Source organism: Plutella xylostella, chromosome 8 (assembly GCF_932276165.1).
Source record: "Plutella xylostella chromosome 8, ilPluXylo3.1, whole genome shotgun sequence".
Lineage (NCBI taxonomy): Eukaryota > Metazoa > Arthropoda > Insecta > Lepidoptera > Plutellidae > Plutella > Plutella xylostella.
Window position 1 is genome coordinate 2,417,263 of NC_063988.1, and position 24,186 is coordinate 2,441,448.

The 24,186-nt window shown below is 38.1% G+C and overlaps 2 protein-coding genes across 2 annotated transcripts; both read left to right on the forward strand.

The window, feature by feature from the left end:
* Window positions 1-1,080: 1,080 nt before the first annotated feature.
* On the forward strand, window positions 1,081-15,824 carry LOC105383750 (G-protein coupled receptor Mth). Its single transcript, XM_048622484.1, has 9 exons — window positions 1,081-2,341; window positions 4,227-4,410; window positions 7,421-7,503; window positions 7,998-8,106; window positions 13,039-13,117; window positions 13,450-13,628; window positions 14,512-14,680; window positions 15,096-15,281; window positions 15,574-15,824. Exons 1-9 carry the CDS (start codon window positions 1,874-1,876, stop codon window positions 15,812-15,814), a joined length of 1,698 nt encoding a protein of 565 aa, XP_048478441.1. The 5' UTR covers window positions 1,081-1,873; the 3' UTR covers window positions 15,815-15,824.
* Window positions 15,825-19,683: 3,859 nt separating this feature from the next.
* Window positions 19,684-22,625, forward strand: LOC105383770 (E3 ubiquitin-protein ligase RNF25). Its single transcript, XM_038115412.2, has 7 exons — window positions 19,684-19,896; window positions 19,969-20,275; window positions 20,485-20,703; window positions 20,969-21,085; window positions 21,445-21,567; window positions 22,028-22,170; window positions 22,571-22,625. Exons 1-7 carry the CDS (start codon window positions 19,874-19,876, stop codon window positions 22,623-22,625), a joined length of 987 nt encoding a protein of 328 aa, XP_037971340.2. The 5' UTR covers window positions 19,684-19,873.
* The last annotated feature ends 1,561 nt before the right edge of the window (window positions 22,626-24,186 follow it).

Here is a 24,186-nt window from a genome sequence, read left to right on the forward strand (position 1 = left end):
AAATGCAGTCAGTCTGTCTAGCTAGACCCTTAGTCGGTGGAGGAGACGCCGGGTGGCGTAGTGGTTAGCGACTCTGCCTTCAGTGCCGAAGGTTCCGGGTTCAATTCCCGGCCGCTGCCGACTTCTTATTTGGGCCTGGGTGTTAAATTAGTAGAGAATATACGAATTACGAAGTATATACGTAATAATTACTTATCTAACTATCCAGGGTTCACCCATTCATTCAATATCATATTACTTAATAACGTAATCGATAGCGGGTGGTAATTTGGAAGATAATGATTAATGATTAATCGAAGACAGATACCACAATAAATATACTGGCAGTGTGTATTTATTTATTTATACCTACTTTTATTGCACAATTTACAAAAGTAGATGTACAATCAGGTGGACTTAATGCTAATAGCATTGTCTTCCATTCAACCTGCTAGAGGTTCAGGATCTGAAATTAGGAAAATGCAAAAAAATATATGCAAATAAGTACCTAATCATAAAAATATCAATCATGTATGGACTAAATTTAGTGTCATTTTAGCTTATAGCTGCTTGTAAGAGCTTTCTAAACTAAAGTGCATATATGTATGTATATTGTATATACCTACCTCTACACAGATGGACTTTCTCCATCACAATCACAAATAACCGATTGTGTTTTTATTTTTATTTTTAACGGTCCCAAGTAGGTGTGTCAATATATTCTGATTTCTGGTACTTAGCCGCTACTGCTGCATCATCACGATAACCTTGAAAAATTTACAAGATCCAACTTCTCGTTCTCAAGTTTAGTTTATTGTGATATGTCAGTGGCATGTCATCTTACCTAATAATTATAAAGCATATTTGGCAATACATTTTGGCACATGCCTCCAAAGATGTTGAAGATTGGAGCCCAGAAAGCACAGCTCTAGCTCATTCAGTGTCGAAAGTGATGGTGGAACAAGGTTACCAATGCTATTCTTTTCCCAATTAAGATAATTATTTACCAGAACGTACGAACTACGAACTGAAAAAAACCCTTGATAGTACCCAGGGGAAACGTCATCAACGTTGTTTTTTTAATTGTCGCCAGGGGAACCCGGGCACAAACCGGCCAAACGTCTGCCACTTGTCGAACTAGTCAGTCGACGGTCGCGCCACGGCAGCGGACGCAACACGCGCGAAGCGTCTTCAAACTTTCGAAACTTTTAAAAAAAATGCAATATATTGCCAGCCAGTGTTAAAAAAGTTCTGAGTTTAAATGTGGCATGTGAATTTAGTGCCAAATTAAAAGTGATCGTAGTTTGTCTTTGGCTGATTAAAAGTAAGAAAATAAACAATGTTTTTAAAATGACAAGAAGGACACTGATTTCGCCGCGGAAATTCCACCGAACTCCTTCGAACTCGCGACCGGACTACAGAGGTCTATAAATAGAATCGACTTTATTTATAAAATTGGAATGCAGATTATGAGATTGACCTGCTTTCTCAGAAGATAAAGGAAAATTAAAAATATACAGTTTTGACTCAACTTCAAGGTTAATGTACAAATTAAAGTGACACTTATAATACTCATGTTAATAGTACAATAATTAATAAAATAGTTACTCAACTCTCCGCCAACTCGGTATTCCCTGATTGACTAACTCAAGCAAGAGCCTAGTTATTGCGTGACCGAGGCACTGATTCAACTCTACAATCTGCCAGACTCGTTAATAACGCGTTAACTCAACAAAACAATAATTATACTCATTTCCGTGTCATTGTGATCTCAACCAAGAATCCAAAAAATTGGTTTAGCAATCAACAAGCGTAACGGACTGGCCGATGATAAACTTAAAAAAAAGTTTATGACATTGACAATAAACTAAAAACTCTTGAAAAAAAAACAAAAATGTACATAAAACTGACATTATTTTTGGCGGTAACTTCGATAGCCAAGTGTTGGACTTTATCAGTATCAGACGGAAAAGTTTTATGTGACCGAGACACCAGTGTGGACATATCGCAAGGAGTAAAAGTTGACAACGGAATTTTGTACAAAGGTGTGAAATATGGAAAAGGAGAATACTACTTTGACAGCGAGACCCAGACTCACCGGGGGTGTATTTGTAAGAAGAAGACTTGTGTCCAGAAATGTTGCCCCTTCGGTTTCGGGTACGACCCTGGGTTGAAGAACTGCACCCCTTATACTGAAGTGTTTGACCCCCCCATTTGGGATGAATACCACGTGATGGAGGGGGTTCACGCGCTGCAGACGTTCCACTTACTGTTCGATGTGATCGAGTGCATGAAGTTCAACAGATCCGATATGATTCGACTCCGAGTGTCCAAGCTCACTGATAACTTCCACATTCGGAAGGTAAGTCATCTTTACGAGACGATAATTTGTAGGCATCACGCCCACACCCGCCTATGTTTGTACAGGTAATCCGCTGAATGACTTATCGAAAAAAACAGATAAAGTTAAAATACTCTTTATTGCACACAATCAGTCAGTTTCACAAAAATAATAGTAAAATAGAAAATAAATAGCATAATCGATGGCCTTATTACTAAAAAGTAATCTCTTACAGACAACCACATACCTACTTAGATAGGATAAATAAAGTTAATAAAATGGGAAGTGGATATAGCAAGCAATATTTTTTACGAAGTCCATTATTCATAGCATCATTAGAAAAACAAGTGTTACAACTACAGCATACAAATCATTACTTTTGAGTAACGGAAATATCTGGTTAGCATCAAATGTGTTCGCAAAAAAACAATAAACAAACGGCTATTGATGAATCCGTAGATTTAAAAATAGAATTAAGTATCTACCTAGGTAGATTGTTTTTTATTTAACCCAAAGAACTTGTTGATCGAGCCAGCACTTATTCAATTAGCATTATGGATGATACATTGGATTGACCCGCGTAAATTTTATCAATCTTACACATTTATTTCAATGTGCCATTGCATTTGAAATTATATCTATACTCTCACTAAATTTTCTAAATAGACTAAATTGTCTAAATATGTATGTATGTATATGTGTCTAAATGCATATTTTTCATACATAAAATCATTTAACAAAATATAATAATGTGAATAGGTACATACACTCGCGGGCAATTAAAACGTTCCACCCACAAAATATCGACTCACTTAAAATGACCCCAATTTTACTTAAACATTTAATAAAAAATTTGAACACAATGTTTACTTTTATAATTGGTAATATTGTGATGCGCTGTTATTCTTTTATGTTCTTCAAAACTTAGTGCGTGTTCTACTTATCCTTAAAATGAAAGAAAAAGAAATTCTCAGTCTATAACTCATTGAATTTCCTGAAAAACTATGAATAAGTCTGTAACGCGAATCATGATCATCGTTATCTTTGAAAGACATAATATTTAGATTATTTACGATTATGACTATCTTTTCCGTGTGAGCTTCCCATCGCATTTATAAAGCTTCTCATTTGAATTCTGGGTCAATAAAAACACTCAGGGATAAAGTAACTAAAGCAAAATCCTATATTATTGCTTATACAGTACCTCAGACACTTTTAGAGTACTACACAATATTTTTATTGTACCTATTTTGTGCTAACATGCGTGTTCAATCCTTGCCAAGGGAAAAGGGAAAAGGTGCGGCCATTAAATTACATTACCTAAACTATATACTTATGTATAAACTATTACCTACTACTACTACTACCTAATGACATCAATACTCAAAACAAAAAAAAATGCATGAATTAAAACTACGAGTTTACTACTGATAGTTGCGTGTGGACGAAGTGTTATGAGTTGTGAGTTGTGACCATCCGAGAAAGAGGATTAAATCCAATAAAATTATCATACATCAACCAACCAACGCTAACGGGTATAAATAGTTGCCTATATACCTACATACCAATGTTACTTATCTACCAAAAAATATCATGTCAATTTTATCGGTTTTGGTATTTTTCGATGACGCCACACCACACTACACTACTCACTATTGTTGCCAACTTCCTCTTATGGTTACTATTTTTTATTTATCTACCTACATTGGAAACCTATGAAATATTATGTAGAGGTATATATATTATGGACGTAGATTGGTATGTAGGTATAAACTAGGAAGTTCCCAATTTAATAACTGAGATTATTAATCTATGTTGCAACTTTCAGCCATCAAAAGTCTTTTGTGGCGCTCTCTCCAAAGAGTTTAAAATTGACTTCTCTTTAAAATCTTATCCTTCTTCGCAGGATGGTAAACTCCACATCGAGTCTCCTGAAGACGTCCCCCCGTGGACCCTGCGCACCCCGGACAAGTACTGTGTGGACACGTTTGTATTGGAGGAGGAGGATGGAGTCAGCTCGCGGCTGGACGCGCTGGTGTGCTTCTCCACGGACGCCGAGGACCCGCACAACTACCTGCTGAGTGCTGCTTGTGAGTTATGGGTGATATTTGATAGGTATTGCGCTCCACTGTCTCCGCTGAATGACACCTTAATCGATGTAGATAAAACATGCTTAAATGGCGTTTCACCATTAATATGACGCAAAACAGGACTTGATAAAGGATCTTTGCGGAGTTCCCGCTGCATGAATGTGTTATCGCCGTCGATAAACGCTAATGCGCGTTACATTAATTACAGCGCCGTATTTATTACGAACGCGCTATAGGAACGTTTATCTACGTCAATAAAGGTGCCATGCAGCGTGTATAATCTCGTCTACGGAATGGGACTGTTATCGTCGATAAACTCTTTTTTACTACGCGCTCCATCAATCACAGCGCTGTATTTATTGCGTAACGCGATATAGTAACGTGTATCTACGTGGTCGTGAGTGGGATGCCCCGGACAAGTACTGTGTGGACACATTCGTATTGGAGGAGGAGGATGGAGTCAGCTCGCGGCTGGACGCGCTGGTGTGCTTCTCCACGGACGCCGAGGACCCGCACAACTACCTGCTCAGCGCTGCCTGTGAGTTGGCTTTATGTAAATGTAGAGTTGGATTAAGGCGCTCTCTTTTAGAGTGTTATGGTTATGGGGTTGCTGGGATGGCCGGTGTACTGAAGGCTGATGAAAGTTGATGGCTGATGATGATGTTATGCGCACTATACAGGTTAGAATATATTTAGTTGGCGCGTGAATATGTTTATTTCACGATATTATATGAGTAAGTATCTGAAAATTGTTCAATATGTCTAGGTCTAGGCCTGGCAGTGTCTTGGCACTCTTGGCCTATTTATGCTATGTGGTTTATGCAAAAGATAAAGTTCAAAGAAATAATGTTATCTTACCGACTGTTTTACTACCAACTAACGAGTAGCGTCTTCTATTACGGCTAAATAAGATAGAATGAAGCTTTATAATGATGTTATCTTTATCTATTCTGCAAAGTGTATACCTATATAACTTTACTGCAATGCAACTGCACTATTTATTAGTCTTGTATTGTTACTGTTAGAATAGTGTATAGACTGCTAATAATGATAAATAAACAATAAAGTAGTTTACAGCTACAATCCTACCCTACCTCAACGCTCTAACCGATATTACGTAGGTATATATTGGCATGAACTACCTTATGTAAGTGTTTAAGGATATATGAGCTAAAAAACTTATAACAAGATTTTGAAATTTTAGTAGGAAAACATTATTTTACCTAGCTAGATGAACTGGCTCACCTTACGCTACCATTCTTAGAATACCTAGTCTTTTTGGAATCTCAAAGTATAATTTGAGGTTCAAGCCAGTTTAAAACATAAGTACCTAGGTAGGTATATCTTTTGCGTATTTATGCTCGCAGAATTACATAATATAGGTATACCGAATTAGTTTCTAACGAAACAAGTGTTTTAACAAATCTTGGGTGATGGTCTATCCGGCTGGACCGACGATGACCTACTCTCTAATTTTTTATTGAAAAGAATTCTGACAGTTATCAATTTTTGATATGTCAGAGATCACAAACCTTTTTTGGCTGGGTACTTTTTTCAATACGAGTCTGAACATCAGTTGTATCCGGTCAATTTTCTATATTATATTTTTAAATATTTAGAATTATGGTCTTTTCGTTAGGCGCAAAAGAACCACGAGGATGCTTCTTTTTGGGAGAGAGAAAGTCTGACTCTTGTGCTTTGTCAGATGGGGCTGCTTCCCGGGAAGGGCTAGGTTGTGGCTCCATAACCTTTACAAAAATCAACAAACAATCACAACGCTAAAAGTCAACAATAAAAAAACTGGCCAAGTGCTAGTTGGACTCGCGCACTGAGGGTTCCGTACAAGTCTACTTACCTGAGATATTTTTCCTTTTAATTTCATAATTATGTATATCTATACGAAATATCAGCTTGATATCTTTAACCGTTTCTGAGCAAAAGGGTGGTGACAAACAGACGGAAAACAAAGTGATCCTATAAGGGTTACTTTTTCCTTTTGGGGTACGGAACCCTAAAAAAGAATAGTAACAATCGGATCAATCGTTTCCGAGATATTCGTTGACAAACGTACAGGCCAACAAGCATACAAACATACCAACATACATAATCATATTAAGTATACAAAAAAAATAATGTTTATTAGCCCTAATATGTAGATTGTCATATTATGTGAATATGGTGCAGTTCCAATAATCTTACATACATACCGAACATATTATTATGTACTTACCGAATTGAGAATCGATTACAAAGGTTTATTATCCCTGAATTTAGTAGGAAGTGATGCCATGCTAAAGAATAAAATAAAGTAATTAAAATTTATTTACATTGGTTGTGAGTGGTGATCCTACTTAATATTATAAATGCGAAAGTTTGTGAGTATGTGTGTATGTATGTATGTACGCATGCATGCGCGCATGTTTGTTACTTCTTCACGTCAAAACGGCTGAACCGATTTTAATGAAATTTGGAATGGAGTTAGCTGATACCCTGCATTAACACATAGGCTACTTTTTATCGTGGAATTCCCACAGGAAAACTTATTGAGCGAAGCGAAGCTCGTGGGAACAGGTAGTATTGAAATATTTGTATTACCTAGTTCACTTAAGCAAGTAAATATTTAGATTTATCTTTTTGTATGAAAACATTTAAAAAAAAAGCCCTAAAATGGATCCAAATTTTTCCTTTTTTCGGTGAAGAGCTTTTTTAGTAGCATCACTTATGAAATGTCAGAATTCTTTTCAATAAAAAATTAGAGAGTAAGATAGTTTTTTTCTTTAACTATAATCATCAAGTACGACTTATATGGCACTTGGTTTCTATTGCAAAGTTGGATTTGGCGAACTCTACCATTATATCGTAATTAAAACCCCCCTCATCATCATCATCAGTTTATAGCAGTCCACTGCTGGACGTAGGCCTCTCCCAACACGCCACTGGATGCTATGTATAGTTTCCGCCCCCAAACCCCCCTCGATATCTAATTACTGCTTCCCTCTCTCCTGCTCAGGCATGCTGATCTCCTGTGTGTTCATCCTGGCGACTCTAGCGGTGTATGCGTGGCTGCCCGAGCTACGGAACCTGTATGGCAAGGTAATCATGTGTTCATGTTTAAGGATGTATGGCAAAAACCTTATTAGTTACCTAGGTGTTATTGCGAATTGTCAGCTTCCTACGTAGGTACCAAAATTGTTTAAATAGTTTTCCCGTAAAATCGTAACAAATCTCCTTTATAACATTAGTGTGAATAAAGGCGTACTTAGGTACTAATTTTTCCTCAATCTTAGCTTTATTATAAAAAGTTTCCCTTTGAAAACTCCGACATTAAGGGCGCCTAACGACCAGAAGTGTCATATTCAGCTAGACTGCAATAATGTGAAAGAAATCCTATGATCCAACCAGTGCTATGCTATGTGGACCAATAACTAAGATTGGTGGATATCAAACGCATCCATAGCAACTAGCAACACTGCACAATTGCATATCACTGGTGGGTAGACCCTTTAGTTTTTACGTTCTGAGGTAGGCACCGTAAGATGATGTGCTCAGGTGGATGTCACAGTTTATCTTATCTCATCTTACCCCAGGTGCTGATGGCGTACCTCTCCTGCCTCCTCCTCGCCTTCCTGCTGCTGGGCAGCATGCAGGTGCTGGTGTACGTGGACAACATCAACACGAACATGTGTCTTGTACTCAGTGAGTTGATGCTCTCTTGTTTAAGCAGTGAAAAAGTTTCATCCTTCTGCCATTGACGTTCCATATGGCACTGAAACATTTTCATTGCTCGTATGCACTCGGCTCGAATACCGTCACCGCGCTTGCGGCGTGAGGGTCTCAGCACAGATAAGGGTAACGTAAAGGGATCGCCTCTTTTTCCTCTGTCAACCAGTAGGACGAGAGCTCGCGAACGCCTGGTTGAGAGAAGAATGGAATTATGCGGCTAGCTGGGTGACGGTATTTGGGCGGGGTGCATAAGTTTGGATTTGGATGGAACATTTTCCCTGCTCGTGAGTGTATTTTTAGATGTTTTTTACGAATTTCCAAAAGTTGTTGAACAAAATTTGTTTAAACTGACCCCTGAGTGACCCTTTCGGCTTGTATTTGTGAGTTTGACAAGGTTTACCTACTTAGCTAATACTAATGAAACAGACTGTACTACGTCCAAACTGAAAGATAAAAGAGCTGGTCTGGCACAACAACGCCCATCCATATTAATTATAACAAACAGTTGTTAACTATAAAATCAAATCCACTCCCACGCAATTGCCTGGTCTCAGTCTCAATGAAATTTTCCGTCATCGTCGAGAAAAAAAATTGGCCAAGGCCAAGAAAAAATCTAGAAGTAAATATCGAAGTTTTATTAATTATCTTATCATCATCATTCATACTGCGACAAAGGAACAGAGTCAAGTTATTTACAATATTAATAATTAATAGGCAATATCGGCTTAACCTATTCAGTATGTCTTCGAACAACCAATAGATATCTTACCTACTTATACCGTTATAATGATTCAAGTCAGGTAGCGCCAAGATAATGGGTTTTATACACTTCATGTAGCCACTACCGGTCGGTCTCGTAATTCACTAACAATAGATACTTTGTAGCACCACCCAGTAATGTAATTAAACCATAATTTAGGTGCGTTATGTTGAGGAAACAAAGATGTAATATTAACCTGTAATACACTAATAAATAAATAATAGAGCATTGTTAGTCAGTATTAGCAGCAGGCTTCTTATTTGTACTCATCCAAAAACGGCGATACGGCCCGCAACCTCTGTATTTCGTGAGTACAAATGAAGCGATAAGCGGGTGACTCACTTGCAGTTCACCTATGACTACCCCTTCGGTAATTTCAGTCGTTAGCATAATAACTCCGTACTTATATATTTTTTTGTAGATACCTATATTATACCTATAACGATATTTATATGCATATAAATTAAGGCCCAAACATGTATCGTAGAGTTTCAGAGAAATTCAAAGGAAAATTGTAAGGAAAAACTGCTCAAATTAAATAAAGTTTGTTATATAAAAAGTACAAAAGTGACTAACTCATTCGTTACCTTCATTTTAAATTACTGGTTAAGGTTACTCATTTCTTAATAAGTAACTTCAAACAAGGTTAAAAGAAAACATAGTGACAAATAAAAACCTAAATAATTTGTGTAGAGTTAAATTTGAAGTAAAAATAGTTCATAAAAATCCCGACACATTTTGCGGTCAAGAAGCGCATCTCATCAGATTAAATTTAGAAGTGTCAAAAGAATAATTAAGTACCTATATATGGGAATTCCCATATAACAAATAAAGTTAATGAAGATTGATCAAGTACCTACCTATGTGAAGTAGTACAAAAACTCAAAGGTAATATAATTTATATGATTTGAGCAACAATAACCATAATTTTGTGCTAATGAATGATATCTAAATCTAAGCTGTTGCGATTTTAAAAACAAACACTTAACTATTCATTTAAATCCTCATTACAGTAATAGACAGAAATACCTTAAGGTACTTTATTACTTAATTATAATTAAGTATCTACATATTATTGTGAGTGGGACGGGACCTTCGAATTTATTTTCAGGCTGATAGATCTTAAAAGTTTTTTTCTTTAAAAGAATGAACAAATGTACAATGTACACCATAGTTTTCTAGGCACTAAAATGTGCTGTAATGGCTCTTTTTACGCGCTACGTCCAAAAAAATGAACATCTACGTCTGGAGAATGACCGAATTGTTTCATAAATAATGGGTTCAATTCCCCAAATATTCGTCCACTGTTGTCTTGGAAAACACATTCAGTTTATGTTTACGAGCACTGTGTCAAGATTCGTTATGCCGTCTGCCTATAAAAAGTTGACTTAACAACTGGCAAAGTTTAGTAAACTTACAAGTTATTAAAATACCGAGTTAGTACTTACATCAAATGTCAGAGTTATGATGATGGTCTTTCACCGACTATATTATATCTAATAAAGCTAATGTGTATAAAGGTGAAAATTGGTATCGGACGACTTATTGAGATTGTAATTACAGACGACGCATTCACTATTGTGTCATTCACTAAAGTCTGTTTTTTTTATCTCAGATACTAATTGACAGATTCTGAACGGTTCATCAACAGTCGATTGTCCCGCGATTAAGTGCCAATTTCTCCATAGTGGGTTTGAGCATAACCAGGGATTATTGCTTGACTTTTGACTCATCTGTCAAGAATTTAATATGGAGATGACGTATAAATGATCAACTTTTCCCTGGTTACAATTTAACCGACTATTGTGAAATTTGAGCTAAGTGACGTATAGCTCTATTGGCGGGATAATCGACTGTTCATGTGAACCGTTCAGAATCTGTCAATTTAGTATCTGGGATAAAAAACAGACTATAGTTTAGCTGCAACCTCATGTCTTCCGTTGCCAAACTTATATGTATACATTCATGATAAGTAAAGTAAACGATATACTTAAATATTAATATGAACATAAACACATTAACTTAGAATGTGCTGTGCTGTATAAATAACTCACTTGACTGAGGCAGTCTACCTAGTAACTACTTACTACTAATACTAATCCATTAATGCTGGTAGTTACTGTTGTTATGTTTGCCGATAGCTAAAAGCGTTCGTCATACCACAGAATAATAACTAGTACCAGGTCATACTAAGAATAATAGGGCCTGTTAATCTGAGAGCTGCTTCACGATCATTGCATAAAAGTTACGATTATAGATACGTCATAAGTCATAAATACATTATACCTACTAACTTTTCGTATCCAAAATCAGAATAACAAAATAACCCAGAGTGACTAAGCCAAGCTAAGTTGGTAAATAGACAATTTAATATTATTGTATCTGCAGATATACATACCTACTACCTATCTACTTCTTAAGTATAAATAAATATAAATTTTCCGTAGGCTACGATTTACATAAAGAACCTGTTCCGGACCGTTGTGTTAGTTTCTTCACCTCCTCAGAAACTAATATTGTTAATATAAACTTTATTGTTATTGTCGGAGGTCAAACGTATTATTCAGCATTTAACATTTTGAACATCTAAACAAGTAATCAGTTGGGCATCATGGTAATCATGGTATGTATACCTCAGCCCGTATTCTTAAGCCCAGAATTATTTTGGACACTGCTTTATTATAAAAAAAATATTAAGCTGTTTTTATGTGCAGAAGTACTTACCATAATCTTTTTAGTGGGTCGTTAGCAAGTTTAGCGACCCACTGTATACTTATACAGGAAGTATAATAATATATAGTAACGATAGGTTCGTATTGTAAATTAGTAACCTTTTGGGTCTATTAATATCAATTTTATGGGTGGTTAATATATTTTTTACATGGATTTGCCTATTAGATTTTATTAAGATCTAGGTACTTAATTAATTATACTTTCATAAACATAGAATAGGTACTAGCTGTTCCCACGAGCTTCGCTTCGCCTTAAAAAGTTTTCCCGTGGGAATTCCGGGATAAAAAGTAGCCTATGTTCTTTCTCACTCTAGACCATATGTATACCAAATTTCATTCAAATCTGTTCAGTAGTTTTGGCGAAAAAGAGTAACAGACAGACACAGTTACTTTTGCACTTATAATATTAGTTAGGATCTATAATATTCATCTAAAAAAGTGGTATAAGTGTTAGTGTAGAATCTCAGATGTCTCGTTTACAGACGTGTAGCAGATATAGGAAACAAGTCTGGAATATATTTTTAGAATTCTTTGATTTTAGTCTCGGACGTTGCCTATACAATAAATTATTGTCACAATCACTTCACAGGAATAGCCCAGTCGATTTGCAACGTAGTTTTTTACCACTTTACATTCCTATCTATACTTACACATTTACTAGATAGGTACTTAGTCGTTTTCCTCATGGGAATTGCGGGTTAAAAAGTAAAAATTATGTGGGTTAAATAACTCTAGAAATTTCCCTGTACAGAAACCTCATAAACTTTCCTCCTATCCCACTCTATATGCGAAAAGTGTAAACCGTAGTAAGTATATAAGTTAGTAGGTATTAAATTGTTTTTTTTTTATTATTTGGATGTCACATTTCTACGAAATATCTCTACTCATCGCATCTGCGTCACATAAACTACGTGGCACGCCACGCGTCAATGATCAGTTTGTCACATAAATGATTGCATATATTGTATTACGTCGTCGCATCGTAATAATAACGCATCCGTAGTTAACCTAGGTCCAGGAAAACCGGTTAGGTCCTCAATTTCAGACCTTGTTTGCATGTTCCATAGGTTTCGAGGTAGGCACTTAGTTATTATTGTGTTACTTATGTGTGATTGTAAAACATGATAGATCTCAAGCGGACTCGATAATTTATCTACCACGCCGACACGAAGTATAAAAAATCTGTGGTAATACCTGCTGCTTAAATACAAACAAAACCGCAGCTCTTACCACAAATACTTAATGTTGTAGGCAATCTTTGCTCACATGGCCCATTTACTCACGTTAGTGGGAATTCCTGTAATGATAATTAGTAATAATAGCAAGTTAGTGTTATTATTTAAGACCATGCAGTGGCAAACTATTAAGGTTGCCTTTTTAATAGTTTTGATGAGGATATTTTAACTGTTTCAGCATTCTTCATCTACTTCTCGATGCTCTCTGCATTCTTCTGGTTGAACGTCATGTGCTTCGATATCTACTGGACTTTCAGGTAAATGTCTAAAAGGTACCTTCATACTTAGCTATATAGATACAATTAGATAATTACTTACGTACTAGAAATTTTCTAGAGTCTTCTTGGAAAAATACAACGCCGTTACCCCTTCTAGGTAAAGCTACATAGCTACCTACGTAATACTACGTATTCCACCTATCTCATGTAAATAGCCACTCTAAGAGAGGTGCATACCAGATACCCATAGGTACCCGGTATGCACCTCTCCCTCAGGTCTTTGACCCAGACTTTACCGCCCTTAACACCACATCAGGGATCTACCACCAACTACTTACAGTACCATGAAAAGCCACCTTGTCTACTTCCAGCGGCAAGCGCGGCCTCTCCCTAGAGAAGCTGTCCAACCGCGGCCGGTTCCTCGCGTACTCCACTTACGCGTTTGGAGTCCCCTCCGTGCTGACGGCGCTGCTCATCGGCCTCGAGTTCTCCGGGATGCCTGTCCACCCGCTCATGCCGGCGCTGAGGCACCATGGCTGCTTTATACATGGTAAGTAATTATCAGCAGTCAACAATCGTTCCCTAGTTAGGCCACTTCGAAGGAGCACCACATCACTCTGACTGGACTATTAGGTACCCTATCTATGCTAGTCGTACCAGCAGGCTGACTCTTCGTTCAGGTTTGTCTGTACGCGCTCTGCACTAGTCCAATGAGCTTGCCACCTCATCAGCATAGCGTTAGATAAGACAAAGGACTGATCGGGAAATCTGAAGAAAATACAGGTACCGTAGTGGCGTTGCTTGGTAGAGCCATAGACTAATATACTAATGAAGTCTATGGTAGAGCCTCTGTTTCTGGAGAAGCTCTCCAACCGCGGCCGCTTCCTCGCCTACTCCACTTATGCGTTTGGAGTCCCCTCCGTGCTGACGGTGCTGCTCATAGGCCTCGAGTTCTCCGGGATGCCTGTCCACCCGCTGATGCCAGCGCTGAGGCACCATGGCTGCTTTATACATGGTAAGTAATAGGTTATATCTGACATTATCACCAGCAGCCAATCACCAACACAATCGTTCCCTAGTTAGGCCACTTCGAAGGAGCACCACAACACTCTGACTACACTATTAGGTACCTGTGTTGACGAGCAAGCTGAAAAATGTCACGTAATGCTTCGTTGATGTTTGTATGATCTTTACGGGCTCTGCACTGGTATAATGAGCTTCGCTCATCATCATCATCAGACTAGTATTACATAAGATAGAGGATTGATCGGGAAAGCTGAAGACAATAAAGAATTATAGCGTTACTTGGGAGCCATAGGGCCAGCTATGTGGCTTGATGGCCACCAACTAGAGCTTACCTTTACTTACATATTTTTCACCGAGACTCTTCAATCCATCTTACCCAGCTAAACAAACAAAATCTCCCTCCCCAGGCAACAGAAAGCTCCTGTACCTCTACGGGCCAATCCTCCTGCTGTCACTAGCAAACATCGCCTTCTTCACTCTGACCACCATCCGCATCGCCGGCATCAACCGGCAGACCTCAGTGCTTCAGAACAAGGAGAGCGCGACTCACGACCACCAGCGGAAGGATAAACAGAGGTACATGTACTGGTAAAAACTTTACATTTGAATATTAGCAATATCTAAAGAATAGCTAGAACCACCCTGTCCTGGATGCAGGGCTCCTCGATCGACGTAAACTATACTTATCGCGAATTCCGTAATTGCAATTGGTGGGCTGTGCACTAAACGAGTTTATCTACTTCGTTAAAGATGCAGTACAACTTGTTATTTCGGCTAATGGTGGTCGGTCAAACGACTAACGTTCTCACATTGACTTTCTCATCAACCAACACTCTTTAGCTAAAACCTCTTCATCTTCAGCGGCAGCTTTTATAGCTCGATATTATCCCGAATTATGCATCTAAAATGTATCAAACCTTTTTAAAATCGGCTTTACTTTTATGTTATTATCATTATCCATTAGTTACTCTACGTGTGTTGTCTCTCGTAGGTTGCTCCTCTACGTGAAGCTATTCTCCGTGATGGGCGTGAGCTGGATCCTGGAGGTGTTCTCTGCTCTCTACCCCGAGGCTCAGCTGTTCTGGCAGTTCACCGACTCCTACAACGCGCTCATCGGAGTCAGCATCTTCGTGGTCTTCGTCTGCAAACGCAAGATCTTCAGGCTCATTAAGAAAAGGTAACGAAATGTTATTATTGCAATCAGTTTAATCTTTGTCGAAAACTTTTCGGTTCTCGTTTCAATTTGATATTATGACTCTGTTGTTGTGCTACATATTGTAATAGCTGTTGCCTAATGTTGCTCTTACAAATTAGGGATAACATTATTTAATTTATGCGAGAGTTATGGACTTGAAATAAATTATTCTACTCCATGAAACAATGGTAAAAATTTTAGTTTATTTGATTAATACAGAATTATTCCTTTGTTAGGATGTCTACTCTATTTACATAATGATTTGATCACACAGGATAAGAGAAAGATTTCATAAAGAAACAGAAGAACCTGCAGGCACAACAAGGGTTAATTTAAACATTATAAATGTACCGAGGGACCTCACTTATTTGAAGAACTATCAACCAGAAAGAAACGGAAGTCTGGATACAATCAAGACCACGCTTGAAACAGAAACTGATAGTAAAAGATCGTCTAAAACATCGAATTTGTGCGATGAAATAGTGGCGGAGACTGTTATTCACGAAGATAACTAAATTAATATGCATTTAATAAGCATAAATTACAGACATTATAATTTGTATTATGATGGCAAAGACATGGGACATTGAATAAATCAGAAATGAATGAAGTGGTATACCTCTACACATTAGGACCCTACCAAGAAGTGAAAATGTCTAGCCGTTTCTTGATGGAGCAATATGAGAAAAAAAGCGTATTTAAAAGCCAAGTTCAGCCACGAAAAATGGAGCAGAGAAATCGTGAAACTTTTAAATTGAAGCAATAATATATAATTATAGGTAAATCTAAAAAACCTATAATTTTGGTATCCTGGGTGGATTTTGGTGAACATGCACTGGTGGCTTTACTGCAATTTCAGTAGTTTTGGAAAAAGCTATTTCTGAACATGGGATTTCTGCACTAACTTATCATAGCTTTTTTCCATTGCACATTTTCACTAAGGCTTCAGTAGTTCATTGATTGATTGACGGTGATACAAAACATGGGGCTTGATGGGTGAAGTGGATAAAATGAGTGCCTAATCTGCAATATTGGAAGTGAGGAATATAATGAAGATCACGAACGCTATTTTTAACTAAAACTCGCACGATTTAAGATTAGTTACTAATATTATTTCTACTAAATACCTATCTACCTAGGAAATGCTTTTAACAACTAAATATTCTCCTAAATTTCGCACTGATCTCAATGGCTAACCTATTTTTAACCAATGTGCATTATTAATGGAGCCAAAGCACTTTGCAAGTGCACTCACTCGTACACACGTAGAAGGTAGATATTTAAAGTAGGAACTAGTTTTTAAGTTTTTTTTATTTCTTAGTATTATATACATATTATTATAGATTTTAGATACCTATACATAAGGACAAAACAAACCTGACCTCCTCAGGTAGTATCGTCACTCTGAGAGTGTTCAGGTTTCCTTACTCCTACTTACTTTGTGAATAGACTCCCTCACTATCACCTCTAGTCCAAGAAACACAACCACAATCACCACTTCTAATGAACCCCCTTACCACCAGACACAACCACCAACATCACCAATCCCATATTCCAGCAACAAAACCACAACAAACCTTTCTAATGGATCCCCCCTACCACAGATACAACCACCTCCGCGGGGTGCCGATGGCTCGCAACCAGAGCTCCATGGGCACCTGCTCCAGCCGCGACGACGTACGCATGACCGTCAGCCTCAACCACGCCACGTGAACTGCGGAACCCTAAAGTGTAGCTTAGGAAATATGGAGAACCATGACTCTATCTCGTTAAACGAACCGCAACCGTACCACTACCGAATCTGCTACAGAACCACGCCACGTGAACTCTGGAAGTCTCCACTCTAGCTTCTACCCTTGTTGCACTTAACGAGAGAAGTGACCGAGACAGTGTCCACGGCCGATCCTCGACCAATGACCAAGTGCTCGGCCGGGGACACTGTCTCGGCCACTCTACTAGGTTGGTGTAATCAGGGTACTAGAAAATATGAAGAAGAACCATGACTTCATCTCGTTGCATTAGCTCTCTAAAATTTCGTATATCGTCAAGAGCATGCATGCCTATATGCCTGTTGGTAGCGCTAGTCGTGTGTGTCATGCCATAGAATCAGACGTTAACTTATTAACACCTGTCAAGAAGAACCAGACGTTAACTTAACTCGCGTGGTTTGTAGAATACTTGGAGTACTGGTTAATCTCAAAATAACTGCATTTCGGGCTTTTATAGTAACCTAAATACTTATAATTATACGTAATAGGTATCTACTAACCTTATTGGTATTTAATAATTACTTACCTACCTCATGCTGTTTTTACTATAGATAAATATAGTGTAATATTACTCTATAATCAAACCATATCTACAAAACTACCTGTAAGTATTACTTAAGAAATATTTATCATCACATCACAACCCATCACGGGCATCACGTCTCCACTCCACTGCTTTATCACGGGTGTCCTTCCAATGAAGGAAGGGTTTTAGACCTAGACTTTCCACGCTGACCTAGTGCGGGTTGGTGGAGAAATAATAATATTATTTAATCATAATTAAGTAAATTAATAGTTAAGTATATTGTGTATGTTCGAAAAAATCCTAGAGGAGAGTAAAGTTGGTCTGCCTCTATCCTTTCAGGACTTTGAAGAATGGGGTCCCCATTATCCAGTCACTTAGAAACCTAAGTAAAATGCATTTTCTAGTCGTTAAGTACCTATATATTTATTGAATAAAATATTTTTAATATAACGTTAAGTAGGTATGTACACAAGTGTATATCTAAGCTAGTGGAAGTCTACATTATAGTATGACTTGCTACCTATTTAAAATTTGCCTGCTGTAAGTAATTCAATAAAATGTCGCTGAAACTGAAAACATTATTTCCTTTATATCCTTTCAATCAACCAATTATTTATATCATTTCTTAACCTTTAAGTATGGACGTCATTTTTTCTTAACATCAGTGCGGACGTGGAGCCTCACAGGCTCCTATGTGCATACACTTTTTTTTGAGAATTTGATATAAGATTACTTTAAAACTGATTGGATATTGAATTTAAAGGATTTAGCAACAAAATAACGTGCTTATGTAATCAAATATTATTTTAAAAAATATAGAAATGTGAAAAATTCAAACTTATGGCAATTTTAAGTCCTAATTTACTGAGGCTACATTTTCTGGTATTAAAAACAGTCAAACTTATTACTATAACAAAATTAGTCTTATTTTCTTAAAATATAATACATAAGTAACCGAAAACACAAAACACCTGCTTCAGGTAACTATTATATAAAATATTGACCACAGTCTAATAGCGCCAATTTATTGGCAGTCAATGCACAGAGGTCTAAAACACTTGGAGACACACAGGCTATACAAACATAGGTATTCATCCTATGTTTTTTCGCGGGACAGATTCTACATGCTCTTGTGGACCCTTGACTGGTTTCTTGATTCTGGACACCTTCTGTGACCATAATTATCATCACCTAAACTCGATTCATTAGTCAACCTCAGTTCTCTTGGCAATCGTCTATTTATATCACGTCTTTGCACATGAGGCACTACATGCACACGTGCTAGTTTTTTTTAGAAATTACCTTTACCTTTAGAAGTACCAGCATTATTTATTTTTCACATTTTGAAAAAAAAATCTAAAAAAAACATAATCGCCCATACAAAATATATTGTATGACAACAATGGACGTGTAGCCTGACAGGCTCCAGTCAATTTTTTGATGGTCATTTCTCGCGTGATATTCATCGGACGACTCAACCTCCTCCCTCATTGCTAATTTGGCAACTAAAACAAAAGCTACTGAGCCGCTCAATCGCGGGGAGCGGGGGGAAATAGGCAAAACTATGAAAACGTAAACATTAGGTAGCCTGTGAGACTCCACGTCCATACTTAAAGGTTAAGGTTAATACAATATAGGTCTTGGTAGTTAGCAGATAATTTGCTAAATAGCTTAGGCTAGACGGATATCACGGCCATAGCGAACACCGAAGGCGAGATAAGGATAAGTAGGTGTATAGTGGTAAGTAATCTACCCATCTGAAGTTATCCAGTAGTCAGTGGATGTTATAAGATAGTCAGTCTATTACAGTTAAGGTTTAATAAGGTACAGACCTTTCTAAAGTCGCCTACTTATATTATATTACCTATTACCTACCTACAAATTCTGTGTGAGATAGCCTTTTTCTTAAATATTCATCGTTAGGTTAGCCACTGTTTTTAAATTTTTGAATAGAACCGACTCGACTATCGATCAAGTATAGTGAATCTCAGAATAAGAAATACTCTGGAAACGTATGGGAAACAGTAGTCTGTGAACGCTGGTTCTGATTTCGATGCCATGCTCATTTTGACATTGTCAGATTTGTCAGTGTCAGTTGTCAATATTTGACTGCAAGTCCATGATTGATTTTTATCAAGATTTTGTAAAATAAAAATTCACAGCTGTTTCAGTTACAGTGCAGCTGCATTGCGCCTGCTCGTAACCTGGGCATTTGTATTAAAAGTTTAGCCTGGCCTCCAGATATCCGGGGCTTTCCGCCGCGATTTTCAGTCAGCATCATGTCGGAAACTTTGGACGAGAGGTAACTTTTGCTCGAAAAACGTGTAAATCGTTGTTTAAATCATGTTTTCTGTAATAAACACATTATTTCCAGGATAACCGACGAACTAGAAGCGTTGGAGGCGATATTACTAAACGATGTGGTGATAAAAGCGGTGGACAACATGCCGATATTCATCGAGACCGTGGTGCATCCTTCCACTGGCGATGACGCGGAGCAGCAGTACGTGTGCGTGACGCTCGGCGTGACGCTCCCGCCGGGGTATCCGGACGTCCGCCCGGACGTCGTGCTCAGGAACCCCAGAGGCCTCGATGACTGTCTGATCACAAGTATCAAGGAACAGATTCGGGATAAGCTTGATGAGTGTATCGGACAGCCGGTGGTGTTTGAGTTGATTGAGGTGAGGATTCCAGGCTTTTGCCTTCTAAAGCAGGGTTTTACTCTAGCTATAAAAATGCAGAAGTATTTTATTTTATTATTATACAAGCCAACTTCTTTCATTTCTATTGTAAAGTGTAGAAACCACTTAATGCAGTAGAAGCAATAAAGCCTAACCCTGCTATTATTATAAATAATTTGCAACTAAACAAAATTTCATGTATGTTTCAGTTAATAAGAGAAAACCTAACCGAGAGTAACTTGCCGAGCGGTCAGTGTGTGATATGCCTGTACGGGTTTGCGGCGGGAGACATCTTCATCAAGACACAGTGCTACCACTACTTCCACAGTCACTGCCTGGCGAGCCACCTCATCGCCGGCGAGAAGTATTACAAGGAAGAGTTTGAGAAACTCCCTAATTGGCAGCAAATGCAGGCTCCTCCGTATCAGGTATGGAATGCTATGTTTACAGTTTCTTTTTCTTTATGAATGGGTGACTGTTTTCCTAATTTGCCAACATAGTTAATATTTCTCTATCAAGTTAGATTTTATGAAATTGTATCAAGATAGGATAGATTTATGTGTGTAATATCATTCACTGCTAGACATGTTGTCTATCCCACCGTGAAATTCCACAATATTCCACTCATTTTGAATTTGAATTTTGAATCATAATATGGCTACCTTCTCTAAATCATTATTTTTACAATCTCAGCAAACCTGCCCTGTGTGTCGGTCGCAAGTGACCTGTGACGTGGAGACCCTGAAGTTAGCCCCTCCGCCCATGGAGTCTATAACTGCACCACCATTCTGTCTCACTGCTGAGCTTAAGGTACGTTAAATTAATTAAATAAGACCATATTGCACAAAGTGAATTCTATAGGACACATAATCTATCAATAACAAAAGCAAGACAAGATTTTATGTTTAGATTGAAATAGAGACAGTCACTAAGACAAAATTTACATATTTCATTTATTTTCACATAATTATGTCAAATGTGGCTTATTGTTTCTACTTACTAATAATAGTACAATCAAGGCTGCTATTCTATTATGTCCTACTGCTGTTTACATGTGAAACTGGTTATGTATAAAAACCTAAAGAAAGGACATACCACTCGTCACTCTACACAAAATAACTGTTGTTCAATCATTAAATAAAATTAATAAATATGTCCTTTCCCCTCAGGCCCTCCAGCTAAAGATGGCGTCGCTGCTGGCGCACCAGGTGGCGAAGGGCGGGGTGGTGGGCGCGGGGGACGACGGGCCGCCGCCGCTCACCATCACCACGGCTGCGGATAATGAGGATAATGTGAGTACACTGCGATTCAGATGATTTGACCATCATAATCATCAGGCCCTGGAATCCTAATCAGGGAGATAATGCTTGAAGAGTAGATTTCCACTCTGACCGGTCCTGTGCCACGCCTCCGACTTCGTGCCACCACTGCCACCCGACTAATATGACTTGACCATGCGGAATAACTATTGCCAATGAGGTTTATGTGCGGAGATGAATGATTGTGTTGGTAGGGGATGTCCTAGGTGAAAGTATGTCGACTAGATTAGATAGGTGACATTCTGAATGAGCCACATGAGGAGTTTCCAAAACCGATGCGTGTGTATGAAGATACAAACTTATGAATGTAGAGAAAGCGGAAGAAGTATGTATGTCAGGATTTTGTGGCACATGTAGATCTCATGGAGAGTCTCTGCCTACCCCTCTGTGTATGTTTATATTTCTAACACATTAATCCTTACCTATTTCACAGGAGGCGACAAACGCATCGCCCAGCGCGCCCCCGGAGGCGGCCAAGGCGGGGGCGGTGAACAACGGCGGGGCGGTGAACGCGAACACTTCAAACGAGACGCCGAGCTCACCGGGCGCCCGGCAGGCGTATCGCGGACCTTACCGGTACGAACTAATGTAGAATAATTGATAGTATAAAACAACCAACCCATGGATCTCCGGGATCTTTCTGGGAAGTCCTAAGTAACTTAGGACTTTCTGGCGTGAGCTTGGGTGGCCTAAAAGAGCCTAAATACGGAAAACCAGCTCGCCACGATAAATAGATAGATAGATCGCTCAACATACCACTTTAATGTCTATAATTAAAATATCTACAACCGATATTATGCAGATTTATCAGTCAAACATTACAGATTAAAAGTGTAGCATAAATTCTAAAAGAAAAATATACTACCTACACTTTATTTTTTCTTGACGCTCCTTTATAACTGTTTGATTTCTTTACATGCTAAGCAATTTAGTTGATCCTTCCACTATATAGTCTAACCCCCAACTCTTTTTCCAGAGGCTTCAACCGCCGCGGCAAGCCGGGCCGCCGCGGCCGGGGCGCCCAGCGGTGACCCGCACCGCCGCCCCCGCGCGCCGCCGCCGCCTAGCTAGCCTCCCCCACCCCCTCCCGCGCCCTCCTACACCTGTCTCACACAACACGCGTAAGAGGGAAAGACAGGTTCGTGTTTTATTTATCGCTACATGAAATTTCAGTTGCCGTTTCGAAGGATGAGTTTATGTATGTTAATTATGGTTGGGAAGTTTTGATCTGTAAGTTTAGCTTGTTTGGCATTGTTTTGGAGAGTTATTCGGTTGGGTCAGGCAAGTTATTTAAGATTGTGTTGCTGAACCAAAGCGTTTTGGTTGTAAATTATGATAATGATTATATAGGGTCTAATGTTACCCGTATGCTAGTTGTAATAATAAAAGAAAAGAGGTTTTTTAACAACAAGAGACAGGAATATATGGACTGCGTTGGTGGGAAAGAGAGGTATGCCTTTGTCTTTCCTTCCTGCCTTGATGTTAGCATTATATTAAATGTCACCTCCATTATGGTTAGACAGAGAAGGGATTACTTTTCTGTTGGGAAAGAGTCATTGTTTTATATATTTATTTATATTCTTGCCAGCACTAAAGTGGTTGGCTCTTTAGCTTTTTACTTCGATTATTTTAGAAATAGACATTTGAAGAATAAAAAAAGGCTACTTCATTTCCTGGATGTGTTTAACGATGTTGTTAGAAAAGGATGTATTAATAAATTGTACTATATAATTATACGAATTATTACCAATTCATTACGTTTACGTTATTTACCTCGTAATTATATGAATTTCATACGTTTCTGGGTCAGCAATATTAAACATTATAATATAAATACGATTATTTTAAAATCAGACCATCGAGTAACTGAAAATAGGGTATCAACTTTAATATTTATCCTTATGAACCAAACTGATCCTAATAATTTGAGACTGACGATTTACTCTAGATATTATGATGTAATCCTTAAATTAGGTAAATCCGCACAATAATATACATAATAATGGATTTTGCATAAATACCCATTTATATAATTATCTTACCCAATTATAGCACGACAAAATATATCATATCATAATTTTATAAATTTAAGAATACATTCTCTTAGTGCCAACGAGTTTAATAAAATTTCTGTGATTCCTATAAGTAGGCATATATTTAGTGTGCTCCACACACTTAAAATTAAGGTATACTACCCAAATTGTGGGAAAATACTTTCCTATTAAATGGATGTTATTTCCCATACAACCTCATAAGCCGCGTACAGACCGGCCAGACGAACGCCAACGAGCGGGTTTCGTTGACCTTCATTGCTGCAATCTGCCCTTTATTATTATTATTATTATCCATCGTTGGGCGTTCGTTGAGCCGATTTGTACGCAGCTATAAAACAGTGGCTGCCTATTGATCTCTTCGCTTTCGTACGGGCAAACTATGTAAGATCCTGCAGGTCTAGTACAGGTTTGACAGTTTGTCGAAAACTATAAAAGTTTACGTTTTTTCGCATACTAAGTGACGCCTCTAATGGAAACTATCATGAAACTTTTGACAGATAATGTATGCAGATGACTGGAGAAAACGTAAACTTTATTC

Coding starts and splice junctions, on each gene's coding strand:
- LOC105383750 (XM_048622484.1), top strand. CDS start 1,874: ATGTACATAAAACTGACATTATTTTTGGCGGTAACTTCGATAGCCAAG. Junction 4,411..7,420: donor CTACCTGCTGAGTGCTGCTT/GTGAGTTATGGG, acceptor TCTCCTGCTCAG/GCATGCTGATCTCCTGTGTG. Junction 13,118..13,449: donor GATATCTACTGGACTTTCAG/GTAAATGTCTAA, acceptor GTCTACTTCCAG/CGGCAAGCGCGGCCTCTCCC.
- LOC105383770 (XM_038115412.2), top strand. CDS start 19,874: ATGTCGGAAACTTTGGACGAGAG. Junction 20,276..20,484: donor TGGTGTTTGAGTTGATTGAG/GTGAGGATTCCA, acceptor TGTATGTTTCAG/TTAATAAGAGAAAACCTAAC. Junction 21,086..21,444: donor GTCTCACTGCTGAGCTTAAG/GTACGTTAAATT, acceptor CTTTCCCCTCAG/GCCCTCCAGCTAAAGATGGC.